This window comes from Cydia splendana, chromosome 27 (genome assembly GCF_910591565.1).
Source record: "Cydia splendana chromosome 27, ilCydSple1.2, whole genome shotgun sequence".
NCBI classification, from domain to species: Eukaryota; Metazoa; Arthropoda; class Insecta; order Lepidoptera; family Tortricidae; genus Cydia; species Cydia splendana.
In genome coordinates this window covers 6,726,268-6,745,581 of record NC_085986.1, presented here as the reverse complement: position 1 = coordinate 6,745,581, position 19,314 = coordinate 6,726,268, and the positions used below count along the sequence as shown (strand labels likewise).

General features: G+C 39.5%; 1 protein-coding gene across 1 annotated transcript in view; it reads left to right on the top strand.

The window, feature by feature from the left end:
• The window catches only part of LOC134803794 (copper-transporting ATPase 1), a 69,096-nt gene that overhangs the window by 19,215 nt on the left and 30,567 nt on the right, over nt 1-19,314 (top strand). Inside the window, exons 2-12 of the mRNA XM_063776629.1 lie at nt 3,785-3,902; nt 4,939-5,063; nt 7,394-7,515; nt 8,072-8,251; nt 8,830-8,921; nt 9,896-10,004; nt 10,553-10,719; nt 12,718-12,818; nt 13,596-13,724; nt 16,041-16,227; nt 17,030-17,127. Coding sequence (XP_063632699.1) covers nt 3,785-3,902; nt 4,939-5,063; nt 7,394-7,515; nt 8,072-8,251; nt 8,830-8,921; nt 9,896-10,004; nt 10,553-10,719; nt 12,718-12,818; nt 13,596-13,724; nt 16,041-16,227; nt 17,030-17,127 — 1,428 coding nt within the window. The remainder of the gene's footprint in view (nt 1-3,784; nt 3,903-4,938; nt 5,064-7,393; nt 7,516-8,071; nt 8,252-8,829; nt 8,922-9,895; nt 10,005-10,552; nt 10,720-12,717; nt 12,819-13,595; nt 13,725-16,040; nt 16,228-17,029; nt 17,128-19,314) is intronic.

Below are 19,314 nucleotides of genomic sequence, written 5' to 3'. Positions count from 1 at the left end.
AAACACTACAATATAGCCGTATAACCACCATTTGAAAACTCATTTAATTATGTATCGTATTCTCTCGCAATAAGTTCCAAATTCATTTGGCGGTTATACCTGATAGGGTAGAACACCGCAAATTCGAATGCGGAAAACTTGACGTTGCGGTTCGATGAATTTGGCAATGAATCTGCTTGGTGACAAAAAATAGGCAAATTTACGATAAGCATAAGCAACAATGATAGTGTTTAGGTTTTTAGCATCCTGGGTGACTTGTAGATCATAGGAAAAAAGTCAATTAAGATTTATTTTAACAGATAATTAAGGCATATTATACATAGATACACATGAAATAAAGCACCAGATAATTATTAGAAAAACACAGATGGAGTTATTTTAAACACAAGTTCTATTTAATAAATCGGATAGAAATATAAAAAGTAGGTGAGTTGGTCACGATGTAATGTTTCATATAGATTCCATATTAGGTGGCTGCCTGCTGGCGCGTACTTCTAAATTGGTACAACCAAGCCGCTCCCATATCACTCCATTTCTAAACCGAAATAAATTATTGAATATGTCGGCCAGGCGAACGTTACACTTCTCTTTGTTAATTTTTGGAATCATGCATACAAAAAAACCATCATATTTATTTAATAAGATACAATTCTCTACGCGTGAAGTGCGGGGCGCTCAACGGCTTGTTGGCCCAAAGTACAGTACGTCTGCTTTTCGTGGCAGCTTTCGATATGCCGCCACGAAGTGTTGGAATAATCTGCCACCATCTATAAGAAATTGTACTTCGACAGCAACTTTTAAAAGTAAGATTAAAAAGTATTTAATTGATCTTCAAACTTCCAACACATGAGCTGACGTACGGTGCCAGATGCTATTATTATAATTTCTTCAAGTTTATAGGTGAACCAGGATCTATTGAGGGTGCGCCATGTTACGGAAATTTGTTGGTACTAATTTCTAGCAATGGCAACAACTTTAATAATAGACAACATCTACCCTCTATGATAGTTGTCAATATTGACAATGTAAACATTGCTTTGTCTAGTTTCGTGTGAATTATTATTAGACTGCAATAATCATGCCGAAAGTTTTAGATTTTACAGAGAAAAAGTTGTAAACGGTGTATATAGTTATTTATTGAAAAAAAAAAACGTGCGGGAGAGAAATTTCTTCCATTAGAAAACATAACAAAATTACCACCTGAATTGACGGGTAAGTTTCAAACTTATGGACAAATGTCACTATAGTCAGGGCGTCACGATTTGGTTGATGTCTTGTAATAATTTGATTTGTGTATTAGGTGTAGCGCATGCATCGGTATCACGGATTGCTAGCGAAGGGCGTAAGGGCGGAATTAAACGACCAAACCTAAAAAAAAGAAAACAAAAAAATAAAATAGATTTGGATGATTTTGATTTATGTGTCATACGTCGTATAATTCACGAATTTTATAGCGTAAAAACCGAAGAAATATCCAAACATCAAACTTCGCACTTATTAAAGTTGTCGGAATAAAACAAAAATCATCTGCCAATTTCCATTGTCCCCACTATACAAATTGTTGCTTTAAAAAATTCAAAACGAGCGCCCTCTTGACAATACTCCCAAAGTTCTGGTTTACCTATAATTGTTTCAAGTTAACAAACAAGTATGTTCACCTACTCTTTAATTGTTTAAAGCACATATTACTTATATAGATACTGTTTTTGTCTATTTATGAGTTTTATGTTTTACACCAGATAAAGTATTTCTTTCTTTCTTTCTTTCTTCAAATCGTTTTGACAGTTCTAAGAAAGTAACAGCCGGCCTAGCCAAGGTTACAATCGCTATCGCTTCGACAACGAAAAGCATTATGTCTCTCTATCACTCTTCCATATTGGTGTGACAGTGACAGTTGCGTTTCGATCGCTGCGGAGCGTAAGCGATTGGCATCTTGGCTACGCGGCCTGACTTGACTAGTAGGAAAATACCCTATTGAATAACAGGCTAATTCGAATGTGTACCTGGTATCAAAACGACATTTGAATGATGAATGAATATGATTCAAATATTGGCCCATAAGACGCTCACAAGTGTCTAAATCGCAAACATTAATAGCGAAACAATGCAATTAAGGGTCTCCCCAGATATATCGGATTTTGCCGATTCCGCGTCGACATATCGCTGCCCCAATATTACAGGGTTCTATGTTACATTTTCACATTAAGTGAGGGTTCTATGTTACATTTTCACATTGTCATAGTGACATTAAGTCGAATTTCAAGATAGTTAAAATTCGACTTAATGTCACTATGACAATGTTCAAATTTCAGTTCGATAAAAGTGAAACATAGAACCCTGTAATATTGGGGCAGCGATATGTGGGGGAACCCTTACTAGCCTCGTGTAGCAAAACGTCTCAGTCAAGACAAATTGCCATGAAATTGTATAATGTGGAACTAATGTGTTTTCCTACAATCTATGATTCAAAGATAATAGCTTTTCGCGGTATAATAGTGTATTAGCGACGTAGTGATCACTGATCATCTCTACTCACTTCACTGGCTCATTGACCCAAAATAGTTATTTTTTTTACAAGGGCGCAAAGTTGTTGTTTAACCGCTCGTGCTAATATTAATACCCGAGCAAGCGAAAGATACCGAAATAAAAATGGAATCTTGAGCGTTTCTTGAGGTTTAAAAGCACGAGGGTTAAAAAAAATTTGCCCCCGAGTGAAACACAAAATTTTTCACCACACCAACCCGAAGCAAATATTAAATGTAAAATATCAAACAAAATCAAACCAAATCAAATCCAAATGAATGTTATTAAATATTTATCATCCAAAATCATCATTTAAAAGTCAATTCTACCAGCAAACATAAGAAAAGAACTCAAAATTAGCATTTGATTACTTTGCCTCACAGGTGAATAAAATGCAACTTTGCTATCAGTTTTTGAAGTACAAAGTAAGCCTTTACGAGCTGGTGTGGTGAAAAGGATCTTGGCCCCCGACACAAGAGGCGCGACTCTGCCTTCTGCGCCACTTCACGCCAGTTGGGTACTCCAAGGGCGACAGGTTTAAGACTTCGTCATTCCAGCGGTATCTGGACGTCTGGACGGACGTTTTCCAACTGGATGCCCCACAAATGCTCTCACAGCTTGATCCTCTCCCATCCTCTCCAAGTGACCGAGCCAGAGTCGTGTCGGAATTATATTGGGTACCGCCACCAGCATCTAGCTCCCTCTTCTTCCTGCGCCATCAACTTCTATCTTCCTCTCTGATAGGTCCCTCTTAGGACATCTGTACTCACTTCTAGAAAAATGAAATTACATTAGAACTATCGTGTGTCATACTGATATTAAAATTAATATAAAACGGTTTAACTCTATTGAAGTCTTCGGCGCGCAGATAAAATTACTCAGAGTGAATAAATTTATTGGTAAATCAAAACAAACACATCACACGCTAGACATAAATCGAAAATTGTAATTATTTAGATCGGTTTTTCGACGTGTTGAGCAGCAGGCGGCCGCTTGTGCCATTATCGATCGCACAGAAGGAGTTTAAGTGACAAGGTGTGGTGCGCCACTACAAACGTCACTATTAGACTCTGTGTCACCGAGTCCTGTGCAGAGTTATCTTGGTTCGACTCGATGTAACCCCGACACTAAATCCTTGTAGCAATATTCATTCACTCCTTTCTTACGGAGCTGTGAACCCAATGAAAAGTGTGTATTTTTTAGCCCCTCAGCTAATAAAGTTTGTAACAAAACACTAAATACAATTTTTCTTTGTCCACAGGGAGAGTGAGCAGGCCCTGGTGGCGGTTCGAATCCCGATCAAGGGTATGACTTGCCAGTCCTGCGTGCGGAACATTGAGGGCACTATCCGCGGACTGCGAGGCGTCGAGCATGCTAAGGTAAGCTCTAATTTACTATGGTCTACTCAAAAGACCGGCGGTCTACTCGAAAGACCGGCGGTCTACTCGAAAGACCAAAGGTCTGCTCGAACTACAGGAAGTTTTCTGGAAAGACCTACTGAGTGTACATTAAGACGGAGCAGGCCCTGGTGGCGGTTCGAATCCCGATCAAGGGAGGAGAGGAGGAGGAGGGGAGGGACGCAGGACTGGCAAGTCATGACTTGCCAGTCCTGCGTGCGGAACATTGAGGGCACTATCCGCGGACTGCGAGGCGTCGAGCATGCTAAGGTAAGCTCTAATTTACTATGCTCTACTTAAAAGACCGGCGGTCTACTCGAAAGACCGGCGGTCTACTTGAAGTACCGGAAGTTTGTTGGAAAGGGCTACTGAGTGTACATTAAGACGGAGCAGGCTCTTGGCAGGCTTTGAAGGCACTATCCGCGGTCTGCGAGGCGTCGAGCATGCATGCTAAGGCGAGCTCTAAATTGTTTAGTCTACGTGGGAGATCGGTAGTATTTTGACTGGTAGTCTACTCGAAAGACAGGTGGTCTACTCAAAATATCGGTAGTTAATTCCAAAGGGAGACGGAGGATTACAACCACGTACATGCCTGTAGGTGGTTGTAATCCCGAACAAGTACGTACTAAGTAGGTATAGTATAGTGTTTCGATTTTCTTCGTGGCCAATCAACTTCACAATCACAACGTATTAAAGAATACAAAGCAATTGTTAGGTGTACCACAAAACACGGTAATGACCACGTAGTAAAAAGTCGTTAAAACCATCATGAAGGTCCAACGGATTATCTACTGTGACCTATTCTGCCCACCTGGATGCCCCACAAGGAAGGAGGAAAACCTCTTAAGGGGCCCACAGATTACCAGTTCGCCGGACGATATCGTATCGTTCCGATCGCTCCGTATCGCTCCGATGTTCGGAGCTGTCAAATTTTGCTTCTAACTGACAGGCCGATATCGTCCGGCGAACTGGTAATCAGTGGGCCCCTTTAATCCATAATATGTAAATGTTTTCGCAGGTGGAGTTATCAGAGAACGCGGGTTACTTCCGATATGCGCCGCGAGAGTGCAGCGCGGAGGCGATCCGCGAGCGAATAGAAGACATGGGTTTTGACACGCAAGACACCTCGCAGGAAGAGACTAGGTAAGATTGTACCTTGGTCTACTCGAAATACCACGGTCTACTGGAAAGACCAATGGTCTTCTCACAACCTTGGATACTTCCGTTATACGTCTCGAGAGTGGGTTTTGACACACAAGACTAGGTAAGACTCTTGGTCAACTTGAAACACTATGGTCTGCGATCATATAAAACCATGGATACCGCCTTTAGGAACATTACCGTTCAAATTCTCGGGCCAAATTAGCACACATACACAATTACGCCTACATTCAAATAAGACGACGCGTTTACAGAGCCTGTAATCAAAGCTGGTAAACAAAATAAGAGTCATCTTTATTACACTAATGGTACATAGCTAAGTGTAGATGAAATGCATATAATGTCAATAACTACCAATCAGCGACATTAATCCGCTAATAACCTTCTTGCTGTACGTACTGGCCGCTGAGAGTTCGCGGTTCATATTTGATTAGAATATGACTTGGACAGGGATAGGTTTATGCCATACAGTGAAGAACCAGTCAAATAATTCACGTATAATAATTTAATGCAGATTAAAAGATAACTAGTTAAAATGTTGTTATGACATGACAGACTAACTCAACATAAGTAAATATATCATTCTTGTATAAATGTATTCCGCTATAATAAGTATTTTGTATATTTTATTATCAATCTGCATGGCAGTGCGAAGTCACGTTCAGGTATAGTCTGTCCGTTTTTCTAAGATCAAGTACGCCATAGTAAATGTATGGCGAACTTGATCTTAGAAATCGGACTGGCTATACAGTCTGCAAAATTTACATGGGTACACGAATCGGGTCAAAAATATTTGAACAGGCGAGTCACAATAAATCCCCACTTTCAGTTCAGAATATTTTATATGTATATAGCCGGTCAAGCAAGTTTGTCAGTAGAAAAAGGTGCAAAATTAAAATTTTGTATAGGACCACAGCCGTTCGCGCGCTTACATTTTCTAAATTTGCCGCTCTTATAATATTTTAAACTTTCGCGTTTTGAACACATATTAACTCACATTATACGAAACGAAACTGATTTACGTCGGTAAATCAAGGTAATTGAATATAAAACGCGTTACACCCGTCTATAATGTGAGTTAATATGTTTGCCGCTCTTTTCTACTGACGGAAATGGCTTGAGAGAGAACCTACATATATGTGACAGTAGAGGGTGGATTAAAATGATCAACATTTTCAGATAATGTGTGTATTTGTTAAATTAATTCAGTGAAAGCATGATAGGAAAAATGTATCTACATATAGGAGACCGGGTATGATTATCTCACGGGTTATATCTCATGAATAGAACATATTCTAGATATCTTGCCAGGCATCCACTCAATTTCATGTCTCTCTAATTGGACAGCTTTTTTCCATAGTTCTCTGCGAATAGCATCTTGTGGGAATCTGAATGGAAAGTAATGTAAAATGACAATACCAAATTTGATTATTAATTTGAAATAACTAGGTAGTTTTTTTATAGCTCCATCTCATGAAATAAAAAAGGAAAATACAAATCTGTAAGAAGGAATTTATTACTACATTTATAATTATATAGAAAATACCTAAACCAAACACAAGTTAATAAAATAGTCTACTTCATTTAGCATAACACCATCCCTATTATCCTCGCAATTTAAAAAGTCGTATGTTGTTATGAAAGTCGTATGCAGTTGTTACGTTTTAGCTTAGCACGGTAGTACTGAAAACAAATTGTCATGTTTTTTCCAAATTCTACTGAAGTTATCTGTTTACTACAAGTGAAAAGTGATTCCACTGTCCTTGGTATGAACTAAAATAACTTCTGCACCACTTCACGACACATGAATATATTTTTATTTACAAAAAAACGTTGTTTTTATAAATCAATTTAGCCATTTGTCACTGACTGTCATCTCGGTGGTACTGAGATTGTCAATCGAGCAGTTTGTAAGTACCGCCTATCGCGGGGTAGTTTGCGTTGGGTCATAATTGAGCGGACAGAATACTTCCATGTATAGCATTTCGCTGACTATGGTCCACTGGAAAGACCGATGTTCTTCTCAAAACCTCGGTACCTCGGCTACCGGAGAGAATAGAAATCATGGTATTCGATATCGCTCAGGGCGAGAGCACGGTTCCGTAAAATTGATAAACTAACTATTTACTTGAAGAAAAATAAATGACTGGAAAAAACCGACAGACGAAAACTGCTTATTTGATTATTTATAGAACTTTGTACCCGTTTAGACCTCAATTATTTTGTCGGTGAAGTCAACAAAGTGTATTCATTTTCAACTAAGCTCCCATTTTGACATTAACATTCTAATAAAACCTCTTCCCTTCTTCCAGAAATCTCCTACCGAAAGAAATTCCCACAGATCTGCTGATCGACATGTCAGCTGCCGAAGAGAGTGACGTGCTCATCATAGTCGGCGGCATGACTTGCCAGTCCTGCGTCAACACTATAGAAGGTACGTATTCTTACAGTATGATTGCATTTTAGATTATAAAAGGTATGCAGAGTGTCTCCCCAACTCAAGTCAGCCTATACGCATACACGCTTTCTGTGATATAGATAGGCTGACTGGAGTTAATGCTCTTAGAGATGGTTGCACCAAACCGTCTGTCACTGTTAAAACGTTCGCTAAAGATTGTATGTGAAATGTGTAATCGATCTTTCGATTCGTTTCTTTTGAAACACGTTCAAATGAAACAACAGTAGGTCTAAATTAAAAGCATCATATAAATATCTAGTATTCTCATTTGACTTGTCTGTTTCCGAAAGATAACAGAAGAAAATATTGTGCGATGTATTTTACAACAAGAAATTAAGCCCAAGTCCTGAACAAGTACAGAAGTAACCATTGTTGTTTTCTGTCATGATGATTCTATAGAAAAAAACCCTTGATTATCATTATTTTGTGGATATAATAAAAAACTCGACTAAAAGTGTACAGTTAAATATTGACCAAACAATATCAATAATAAAGTAAAATTTCTAATTTGTGTAAAATATTCCGTTCACAGGAGCTCTAAGAGAAACCCCTGGCGTGATCCACGCCACAGTGGATCTCGCGTCCGGCACCGCCAGAGTCCGGGCCAGCCGCTCTACTCTTACTCCACAACAGATCGCAGACATCATATACGAACTAGGCTTCGATACGTCGATCAAGAGCGTCGATGGAGTCGAATCCAGTGGGGATAATGGTGAGATTTTTATGATTTATTAGAAATGTGATGGTCTACTGGAAAGACCGTTGGTCTACTGCAGGGGTCTCTAAACCCCGGCCCGCGACGCGTTCCAATCCGGCCCGCCGACACCCGAAGCGAGTGCCCACTGTCCGGCCCAAGGGAGCCAGGCTGCAGGGGTTCAGCATTCATTGAGATGAGAGTGGAACTGTTCCTAACAGCAGCAACCAGACACCCTCCCCCGGCGTAAAAACCGACGGTGGCCCGTGCGAAAGTTTCTGAGGCGCAATATGGCGCTCAGGTAAAAAAGTTTGAAGACCCCTGGTCTACTGGGAAGACCGTTGGTCTATTGGAAAGACAGTTGGTGTACTGGCGCAAAGGTCTGGTCCAGCAAAAGCACGGGGAAGCTGTACTCTGACTTCTCAACAGATCGCAGACATCATTGGTCTACTGGAAAGACCGTTGGTTCAGCTAGAGTCCAGGCCAGCCGCTCTAACACCTCAACAGATCGCAGATCAATTCGTTCAATACGTCAATAAAAACTGTTGATTCGTTAGTCGTTCTGCTTGTTAACTAAAATGCTTTTGTCTTTCCAGAAGCTAATTCACAAGACAAGGCCAACAAAGAAGCTTCAGGTGACGGCGTGCTGGTCAGACCATCGCCAGTCAAGAGTAAAACACAAACTAATGTAAGTATGAGCGTTGCGCCCATAGGCTATGGTGACCGCTTACCGGCATGCGGCTGTATGCTTTGTTCGCCACCGAGGTGGTATGAAAAAACCTATTGTACCATCACGCTCCGCGATTGTTGTACCATTTAGGGTCCTAGGTAAATTGGTTTATAAATACTTCCACTATGGACTGTCCAATTTAGCTAGAACTCTAAATGGCATAACAGTCACGGAGCGTGACGGTTCAAGAATATTATTATAGGTATCAGCACCAGATTTCAATCCCACAACATGTCATGTAATTATGAAATTAATGTTGTTTTTATAAACCGAAAATAAGTTGAACAGCCAGTCGCAAGATTAACCGGAAAAATACGTTATATTTCGTGCACACACACGTTCATTAATTTGATGACTGCCGGTTTTGCGATTGTATCTGTGTTACAGTTCGTGGTGTCTTTAACCCTTTGATTGTCAAAAAGTCAATTAACGCGCGCGGCTAACACCCCCTTAAAAACGTTCGTATATATGGAATATTAGGCAAAGCTCTGCGTAGGTGGCACAACTAGCACATACAGTAAACAAACATCAATGACACATCATGCGTCACTACGTCAATCACATGGCCTACCGTGAAACACGACAATCGAAAGTTCGGTTTCTGCCTCTCTATCACTCTTGCATGTTCGAGCGATAAAGAGGCAGATAGCTAAATTTCGATTTTCGCGTTTACCGGTAGGCCCTTGTTAACAAACATCAATGTCATATTTTATTGTCTGTGAAAACTTGTCAAAAAAAAGTTTAAGGCACAGTATGTATAAGTTAGTCTATGAATTTACTAGAGTCGGTAGTGCTGCACTCTGGCGGCAGAACATTGCAGTAATATTCGCTATTGTGATTCACGAATGACGCGCCGCACACGATAGGCCTGGTGTTCAAAGGGTTAAGCAAGTTACTAGACCGGGACCTATATAACAGTTTTTAAATTTCAGGGCAAATTACCATCAGAGTCAGAGTTAACGCGATGTACGTTAGAAGTGAAAGGGATGACCTGTGCGTCATGTGTAGCAGCCATCGAGAAACACTGCTCAAAGTTATATGGTAAGCTATCGGGAACTATCTACTAAAATAACTGCAAGTCCACTGAAAATGTTTTCACTACTGTTTTACTGAAAAAAAAAACCGTTGGTCTACTGAAAAGACCGCTGGTCTACTCAAAAGACCGCTGGTCTACTCAAAAGACCAACATTTATTAGGGTCTATCTTGTTAATAGAAGCTGAAAAAGTAATACGCTTGATGGTATTTTTTTTTTTATCTGGTTAGTCGGAGTCGAAGTACAGAGTAACCACGATGTACGTTAGAAGTAAAATACACGACGTATGCATCGTGTGTCGCTGCCGTTTAAGAAGTGTAACACTCTTACGGTAGATGTCGCTAGGGCCTTTCTAAGGCTCATATATGGTGGAAATATTTGCTGTATTAGGTAAGGTGTAGCTCAGATGGCAGAGCACTGGGCTAGCGTTCCCGTAGTCGTGGGTTCAAGTCCCACCCTTTTGAATTAACCACTTTTAATTTGTTTCTAAACCTAATAGCATCGCTCAGTGACGTTTCTGCTTGCTACAAAAAAAATGTTGTTTATATTTTCCAGGTGTGGACTCCATCCTCATAGCCCTGTTAGCAGCCAAGGCAGAAGTCAGTTACTCAGCCAGAAAGATCTCAGCGACAGACATCGCTAACAGTATAACTGAATTAGGCTTCCCCTCTGAGGTGCTCAGCGTCGACGACGGCACGGGCCTTAAGGAGATACAACTCACGGTGTGACATTGTATTTATTATTCCTTTTCTTAAGTTAGGCATTTTACAATATGGTTATCTTATGCCTCTAAACGAGCAATTCTTGTTTATTTATTTATATGTATTATGTATATATATTTCGGGGATCTCGAAAACGGCTCTAACGATTTCGATGAAATTTGCTATATGGGAGTTTTTGAGGGCGATAAATCGATCTAGCTAGGTCTTATCTCTGGGAAAACGCGCATTTTTGAGTTTTTATGTTTTCCGATCAAAGCTCGGTCTCCCAGATATTAAAAGTAAAATATGAAACACAAAAAAAAAAACACATTTTAAAAAACCTAATCTATAGTCTGTATCTTTAGGTATTGAAATATAAGTAAATAAATAATTTGTACATTTCCGGGTAGTTATAACATTTATTGGTTAACCGACCAAATACAAAACCGCCTGGATCAGTCACTGAACGATCTGACTTTAACCTACATTTTTAAATTTGATCGTGTAATGTTTTAATCTACCCCCAACTGGCTTAAGGAGCCATTTGAGGGTAGATATTGTTTATTTTTATTTAACACTTTAAACTCTGGCGTTTTGTACACATATTTAATTACACAAACGGGTCTACCGCGATATAATGTCATTGTTTTTACCTTTAATTTGTATTAGGAATTAAAGGTAAAAACAATGAAATTATATCGCGGTAGACCCGTTTGTGTAATTAAATATATTTTTATTTAAATACCTAAAGATACTGAGTATAGGGTGCCGCCGGCAGCGGGGCAAGGCCCAAGCTGCCGGCGGTCAGGGCCGCAGCGAGGAACCGGCGGACTATCCGCGCCGTGTCCGTGACATTGTATTTTATTGTGTCGTAATCTGGCTTCGTTTCGTTCCATTTTAAAACGAAACCAATTCAAAGTATACTTTCTAATGCTATTTTATTCAAAGACTGAAGTTTATAGTATGATGGGCCGCTATAGGTTATAATTGTTGACTCATCATCATCATCATCATATCAGCCAGAGGACGTCCACTGCTGGACATAGGCCTCCCCCAAAGAGTGCCACAATGACCGGTCTTGCGCCACCCGCATCCAGCGGACTCCCGCGACCTTTACCAGGTCGTCAGTCCACCTTGTGGGGACCTACCCACGCTGCGCCTTCCGGTACGTGGTCGCCACTCGAGAACCTTTCCGCCCCAACGGCCATCGGTTCTACGGGCAATGTGCCACGCCCACTGCCACTTAAGTTTAGCGATTCGGATTGGAATCGGATCGGAATTGTTGACTATTATTTGTTAATTTACATGCTGTCGTTGTGGATTTAAGGAGAGGTCTATTCTGGTATGTTTGACAATGCTAAAGTTCATCATATTTATCCTTACTTGTCCTATCATGTAAACAAACACTTCTCGAAGACATTATCACACTAATCATCGCTTAAAATGTTGTTGTATACTTAAACAAACTCACATAGTATTGAAATCAACCTAATAAACACTGAAAAATATCATTTCTAATAAGAGGTTCATCAATAATCGCAGTAACGAACGGATTGTATCGAATCGTATTGTTGGAATGATAATTTGACGTCACCTTTGTTTATGATATGACACGTAAGGTTGAATACACTTTAAAAAGCTTTTTCTGTCAATATTAGATACGAAATTACGTATGTACTTCGATTTCAAATATTTTCTTGCTGTTAAAACATTTGATAATATATGTTTACGTATATATCGACGGCGAAGTACCATGAACACCTATCTATTTTTACTAAATGGATGAAAATGTGTATTACTAAAAATGTTAGTTAGTTCATGGCACTTCGCCGTCGATATCTAGCTTTCCATTTTGTTAAAGTGTACAATTAAAATCCAAGATTTTTACGCTTTCGCACCTATCCCCTTTGTAATAAAGCGAGCAAATTAAACATATAGACGTGGACTGTACTTGATTGACTTAAAACGCATTTATTCATAGATCGTCAATTTATTCATTCAATCATTCAATCATTGCAGATACGCGGCATGACGTGCGCGTCGTGCGTCAACAAAATAGAGAAGACTGTACTTAAACTGACCGGCGTGGCGTCCTGCTCCGTCGCCCTCACCACCAGCAAGTAGGTGTCTTCATTTAAAGTCTCTACGAGCTTTTATACCGAGTGTGTCCTGTAACACGAGCAAAAAATTAAAGTGTAGGCTGAACTCCTAAAACTGGCTAACGTTTGTTCAGCAACTTTTAAAAATAATGAAGACTTTACTTTACTTTACTTTACTTTTTATTTTTCATACAAATAATATAAAATAATTTTCATAAAAATATTGTCTTCAATGTACGCTGTCATCTGTGTAATTGTCGTTGCTTGTCACGCTTCAAACAAAGCATAATTCGCAATACATTGCGTCTTAGAATAAACTTTAAATTGTGCTAAAAATCTAAATACAAGTTTTTTTTAAAGTCGCTGAACAAATGTTGGTCAGTTTGAGGAGTACAGTTTATTTTTTTGCCCGTGTTACAGGACACACCCGGTATAACTTGCCGTATTAGTATGTACGAATGTTGGTTTATTAGTTAGTGTGTCAAATCTTGGAAGCTAAATTTGACCCACTTCTCGATTTCCGATTGAGCTATTAATTTGCACACACGTAAGTCGGGTGACAATGCAATATTATGGTACCATCGAGCTGATTTGATGGAGACAAGAGGTGGCCATAGGAACTCTGTGATGAAACAACGCAACCTAATTGTGTTAAGGGTTTTTAGAATTGTCTCGATGAGTATTAGTTGTCTGTCGTAAGAAAAGTAATCAGCGATAAAAGCTTGTACCAAAAATGAAATTTTTGACAAAAACATATTACCATTTATATTGATACATATATCTATCTTTTGTTTACAGGGGCAAAGTGAAGTATGATGCTGAAGTAATAGGCCCACGAACGATATGTGAAGCGATCAACAACCTGGGATTCGAGGCGACCGTCGCCAGTCCGAATAGTAAAGGCGCCTCCAACTATTTAGAACACAAGTAAGTATCGATTAAATTCGACATGTTTCATTCAGTAGTTTCTTGTCTAAAGTGTATTCATCCTTACTTGTGCTATCATGTAAACAAACACTTCTCGAAGACATTATTGGCCCAAGAACGATATGTGAAGCGATCAACAACCTGGGCTTCGAGGCGACCGTCACCAGTCCGAATAGTAAAGGCGCCTCCAACTATTTAGAACACAAGTAAGTATCGATTAAATTCGACATGTTTCATTCAGTAGTTTCTTGTCTAAAGTGTATTCATCCTTACTTGTGCTATCATGTAAACAAACACTTCTCGAAGACATTATTGGCCCAAGAACGATATGTGAAGCGATCAACAACCTGGGCTTCGAGGCGACCGTCACCAGTCCGAATAGTAAAGGCGCTTCCAACTATTTAGAACACAAGTAAGTATCATTCAGTAGTTTCTTGGGTATAGTCGCGGACGGTCTAGAACGCAAAATGACTAGTGTAATATTTTGCCTGTATGGGAATTTCCACTTAACTGTACACCTTTAACGGCCGGTTAGCAATCGTTACAAAACTGACGGTCTATGTCAAATCCCATACATTTTGTCAGGAATGTAACGGTTAGACGTTACTGAAACACGACTTAAGTCGCGCTTTAAAGTGCAAGTTAAAATGAAAATGCCCATATCCCTTTTAGTCTACATCGCGAACGGTTTAGAACGCAAAATGACCACTTTTTTATATCACTAGGGTAGGTTAGATTCGTTAGTTATCTTCAAATGGCCGAAGACCAAACAGCACAGAATAGGAGCCCCACGACAGCGGGGCTCCGTCGATATCGCTAACATAAAGGTAAAACGAGTAGGCATTTTGCGTTCTGGACCGTTCGCGATGTAGACTAAAAGTGATGTAGGCAAAATATTACACTAGTCATTTTGCGTTCTGGACCGTTCGCGATGTAGACTAAAAGTGATGTAGGCAAAATATTACACTAGTCATTTTGCGTTCTGGACCGTTCGCGATGTAGACTAAAAGTGATGTAGGCAAAATATTACACTAGTCATTTTGCGTTCTGGACCGTTCGCGATGTAGACTAAAAGTGATGTAGGCAAAATATTACACTAGTCATTTTGCGTTCTGGACCGTTCGCGATGTAGACTAAAAGTGATGTAGGCAAAATATTACACTAGTCATTTTGCGTTCTGGACCGTTCGCGATGTAGACTAAAAGTGATGTAGGCAAAATATTACACTAGTCATTTTGCGTTCTGGACCGTTCGCGATGTAGACTAAAAGTGATGTAGGCAAAATATTACACTAGTCATTTTGCGTTCTAGACCATCCGCGAATAACCCGTTTCTTGTCTAAAGTGTATTCATCCTTACTTGTCCTATCATGTAAACAAACACTTCTCGAAGACATTATCACACTTTTCCTTAGAGTTACACAATATTTCCTTAGAATTATACACTAGGTATATAAATATCTATATAGGTTTATTTGTATTAAGTATATGTAGTCTTGTTTACTAATTCATATACTTTAAAGACACTGCACCTACATAATCTTTCTGGTTTGACCCATTGGTTAACTAGTAGAGAATGCCTTAAGGCATTAAGTCCGCCATTTGTACTTGTGTATTGTGCAATAAAGATTATTTAAATAAATAAAAATATTCATCACTTAAAATGTTATTGTATACTTAATTAAAGAAATGATTGTAAACAAAGTATTCAAATCAACCAAATAACCACTGAAAAATATCATATCTAATAAGATTTTCATCAATAATCGCAGTAACGAACGGATCACCTCAAAAACATCTGACATTACGATGTCTAGATTGTCTATGAATCGTATTGTTGGAATTACACTTTGACGCCACATTTGTTTACACGATAAGACACGTAAGGATGACACTTTACTGCGTTATACATATTTTAAAGTCTGATTGACTTCATCATCAATCATTCAATTATTGTTTTATTCGTTCATCACATCAATCGCTTATCGAAAAACGCCAATTGAAAACTAAAAGTCACGTCACATCATTATTTCCACACTTCATAACCCTTTGAACGCTACGTCTATCGTGAACTTGTCGGAATGCTCGAAGGGTGTTATTGGGCTGAAGCCGCACGCGTCAGTTGACGTCGTTGGCAGTCAAAGTGTTAAGAAACTATTTTTGTAGTGCAATCAAAGGTAGATTGATCTAGCAAGATGTGGGACTGGGAAGTCTTATGAAAATGTTGTACTTTTATTGAAATATTTCAAATTGTGTTATATTTGTCCATACTAGGGTGGGTACTTAACCCAAGGTCTGACTTTGTTTTATTTTCCAGAGAAGAAATAAGAAAATGGCGGAACGCGTTCCTAATCTCTCTGCTCTTCGGCGGGCCGTGCATGGTGGCGATGGCATATTTCATGGCCAATATGGGCCACCACCACGACCCTCGGGATATGTGCTGCGTGCTGCCTGGCCTGAGCTTGGAGAACCTCATCATGTTTCTGCTGGCGACCCCTGTGCAGGTACTTAACTGGCTCTGTGAGCTATAGACCTCGTCCTCGTATGACTTACATGGCTCATTGCATACGAGGACGTGTGACAGTCAGGAACGCCGTGTCGACGCGCAGGTGATATCATAAATAAGAAAATCAAATGCGTTCCTAATCTCCGTCCTCTTTGGCGGGCCGTGCATGGTGGTGATGGCGTATTTCATGGTCAATATGGGCCACCATCACGACCCTCGGGATATGTGCTGCGTGTTGCCTGGCCTGAGCTTGGAGAATCTGATCATGTTCCTACTGGCGACCCCTGTGCAGGTACTTAACTGGCTCTGACTATTAGATGGCTCATTGCACACGAGGATGTGTGACAGTCAGGATCGCCGTGTCGGCACGCAGGTGATATCATAATTAAGAAAATGAAATGCGTTCCTAATCTCCGTCCTCTTCGGCGGGCCGTGCATGGTGGTGATGGCGTATTTCATGGCCAATATGGGCCACCACCACGACCCTCGGGATATGTGCTGCGTGCTGCCTGGCCTGGGCTTGGAGAACCTTATCATGTTCCTACTGGCGACCCCCGTGCAGGTACCTACTTAACTAGTGGCTCTGTAAGCTATAGACCTCATTGCACACGAGGACGTGTGACAGTCAGGATCGCCGTGTCGGCGCGCAGGTGATATCAAAAATAAGAAAATGCACTCGCTACGCTCGTGGTTCACTTTCAACAACTTTGCCCCTTTGTAAAACAAATAACTATTATTTTCTGCATAACTATCGCGGTAACCAAAGACAATATTTTATTAATTTTCTCTGATTTTTCCAGTTCATCGGTGGATGGCATTTCTACAAGCAAGCATATAAGGCGTTGAGTCACGGGACGTCCAACATGGACGTACTCATCTCTATGACTACTACTATAAGGTATACATTCGTTTAAATTCTTATTCGAGGGTGCGGGGTGTTAGGGTCGGCAACGCATGTAACACATCTGGAGTTGTAGGCGTCCATAGGCTATGTTTGTCACCGACGTAGTATTAAAAAATCCTGAATGATTTTTTTCAGTGACATCTATTATAATAAAATAAGGGTTACAGCTGGTAGCTACAGCTACCAAAAGCATGTGACTGGTTAAGATTACAAGCTGCATAAAATAGTTTTTTCACTTCTCATGCTCAAAAAGTGCACCTTTATGTCGTGCGTAGACGACATAAAATCGCATTTTATGCTCTAGAGCATAAAAGTAAAATTTTCTTCTAAGACTAAGGTAATCGGTCTCAACAGCCAAACAGTTAAAACATATTGCACAATTTTACTGAGCAATAAAATTGTGTAGATGACAAAACTTGTTATATTATTTTATTTTTGCTACAATTTATTAGAAATCCGTATTTTCTGTCATCAAATTTAGTAATTCACATAAAATAGGAGTCGATTATCGTTCAAAAATGCTCCGAAATGTTTGACTTGGCAGAAAACCTGATCACATGTTGAAAATTAAAAAAAAATAATTAAAAAGTTAGTTGGCGGGAATTGGTTATGTATTATGTTCTTTCGCTTTACGACAATTTCGTGGTGTAAATTGTCGTGAAAAATATAATTATTTTCCTCGCAATCGAAGTGAAAAGCAGAGTGTACAACAAGGGCATAAATGTCCATTTTTACCCTCGTCTGCTATTTTGGTCTTCGCTTCGCTCAGACCAAAAAATTGCCTCGGGTAAAAATGGGTCACTTTATGCCCTTGTTGTACAATCTACTATTTTTTTAGAGGTTTGGACATACACATTAAATATTATTCCTATATATGTACTTATGTAGTGACGGATCCCTTTGTTTGACATAATTATTGAAAGTCATAATATAATGATTGTCAGATTATCATTAGTCATAGTTCTGAAACCGGTAACTTTTTAGGATTTTCGTAAGGTTATCCTATAGATAGGTTAGGTAAGGTTTGTTTTATGGCAATCCTGAAAAGCGTTTCTGAGAAAAACCAGATTATGACTAACGAAAATGCGGACAAACAATAATGACTCGCTCTTAAGCGATAAGACCGCCTGTTGTTACCTCTATTGTCTTTGTTTATGTTACTGTACATTTATTGGAAACTACGAGTATGTGAGGTGTGCAATATAGAGTTTTGTATGACTTAAAACTTTATGGGAAACAATAGAGACATTAGAGACCCATGTAGGAGCATTCCATGAAATTGTCTACCGTGTGTCCCGTACGAACGCGATTTTCTGAAAATTTGCAGACCAGGGGCCTATTGCATAACAAACTACAACTAATATTACAAGCGGAACTCCTTATTTAATAAGTGAAATTAGAAAAGGAGTTCCGCTTGTAATATTAGTTGTAGTTTGTTATGCAATAGGCCCCTGGTATAAGAGTATCCTTTTTTATGACAAATGGTCAAAAATATGCACAGAAAAATAATCGTCTGCTTTAAATGCCGAAAAAAAGTCGCAACACAGGAAATAAAATGCGTTTGTACGGGACAGCCCGTGGAATGCTCCTGTAGTGATCAAAGAAATGGTTTATCTTTACCACAATTGGCAAAGATAAAGATATAGTACATTGTAGGAGAGGACGGAAAACCGCCATAAGATGGACGAGTGAGTTTGAGGGCCGACACGTTAGTGGAGGCCCTCAAATAATACGAGTCCATCTTTAGCGTTTCCGGCCGAGGCATTACATAGTGCTTTTCACGACTACTGCGAGGAAATAATAAAACATTTGCATAACTATAAGTACTAGCCCGCGATTTCTCTGGTAGCAAATTACTAGCCACTGCCTGTGCTGTCTCTTGAATTTCGGTAGGTGTCAGCGTAATAATATCATTTTCTTCCGACCAACTCCAAACTTAGAAGCGTTTTTGCTAAAACAACCACAAACAGCTACAAAAGTAAAAAACGCCTTAAGCGTGAATCGAATGAACTGACTGAATGAATGAACATTGCTTTTTTTAAAACAAGAAATTGGTCCTATAAATAACCTAATTTTATTTTTGAAGGAAAAAGTTGCGCCAAAAAAGACCTTTTATTGATTTTTATATTTTAAATTATACTCATTGCTGTAGCGAACCGTCACCAATGACAGATGATGATA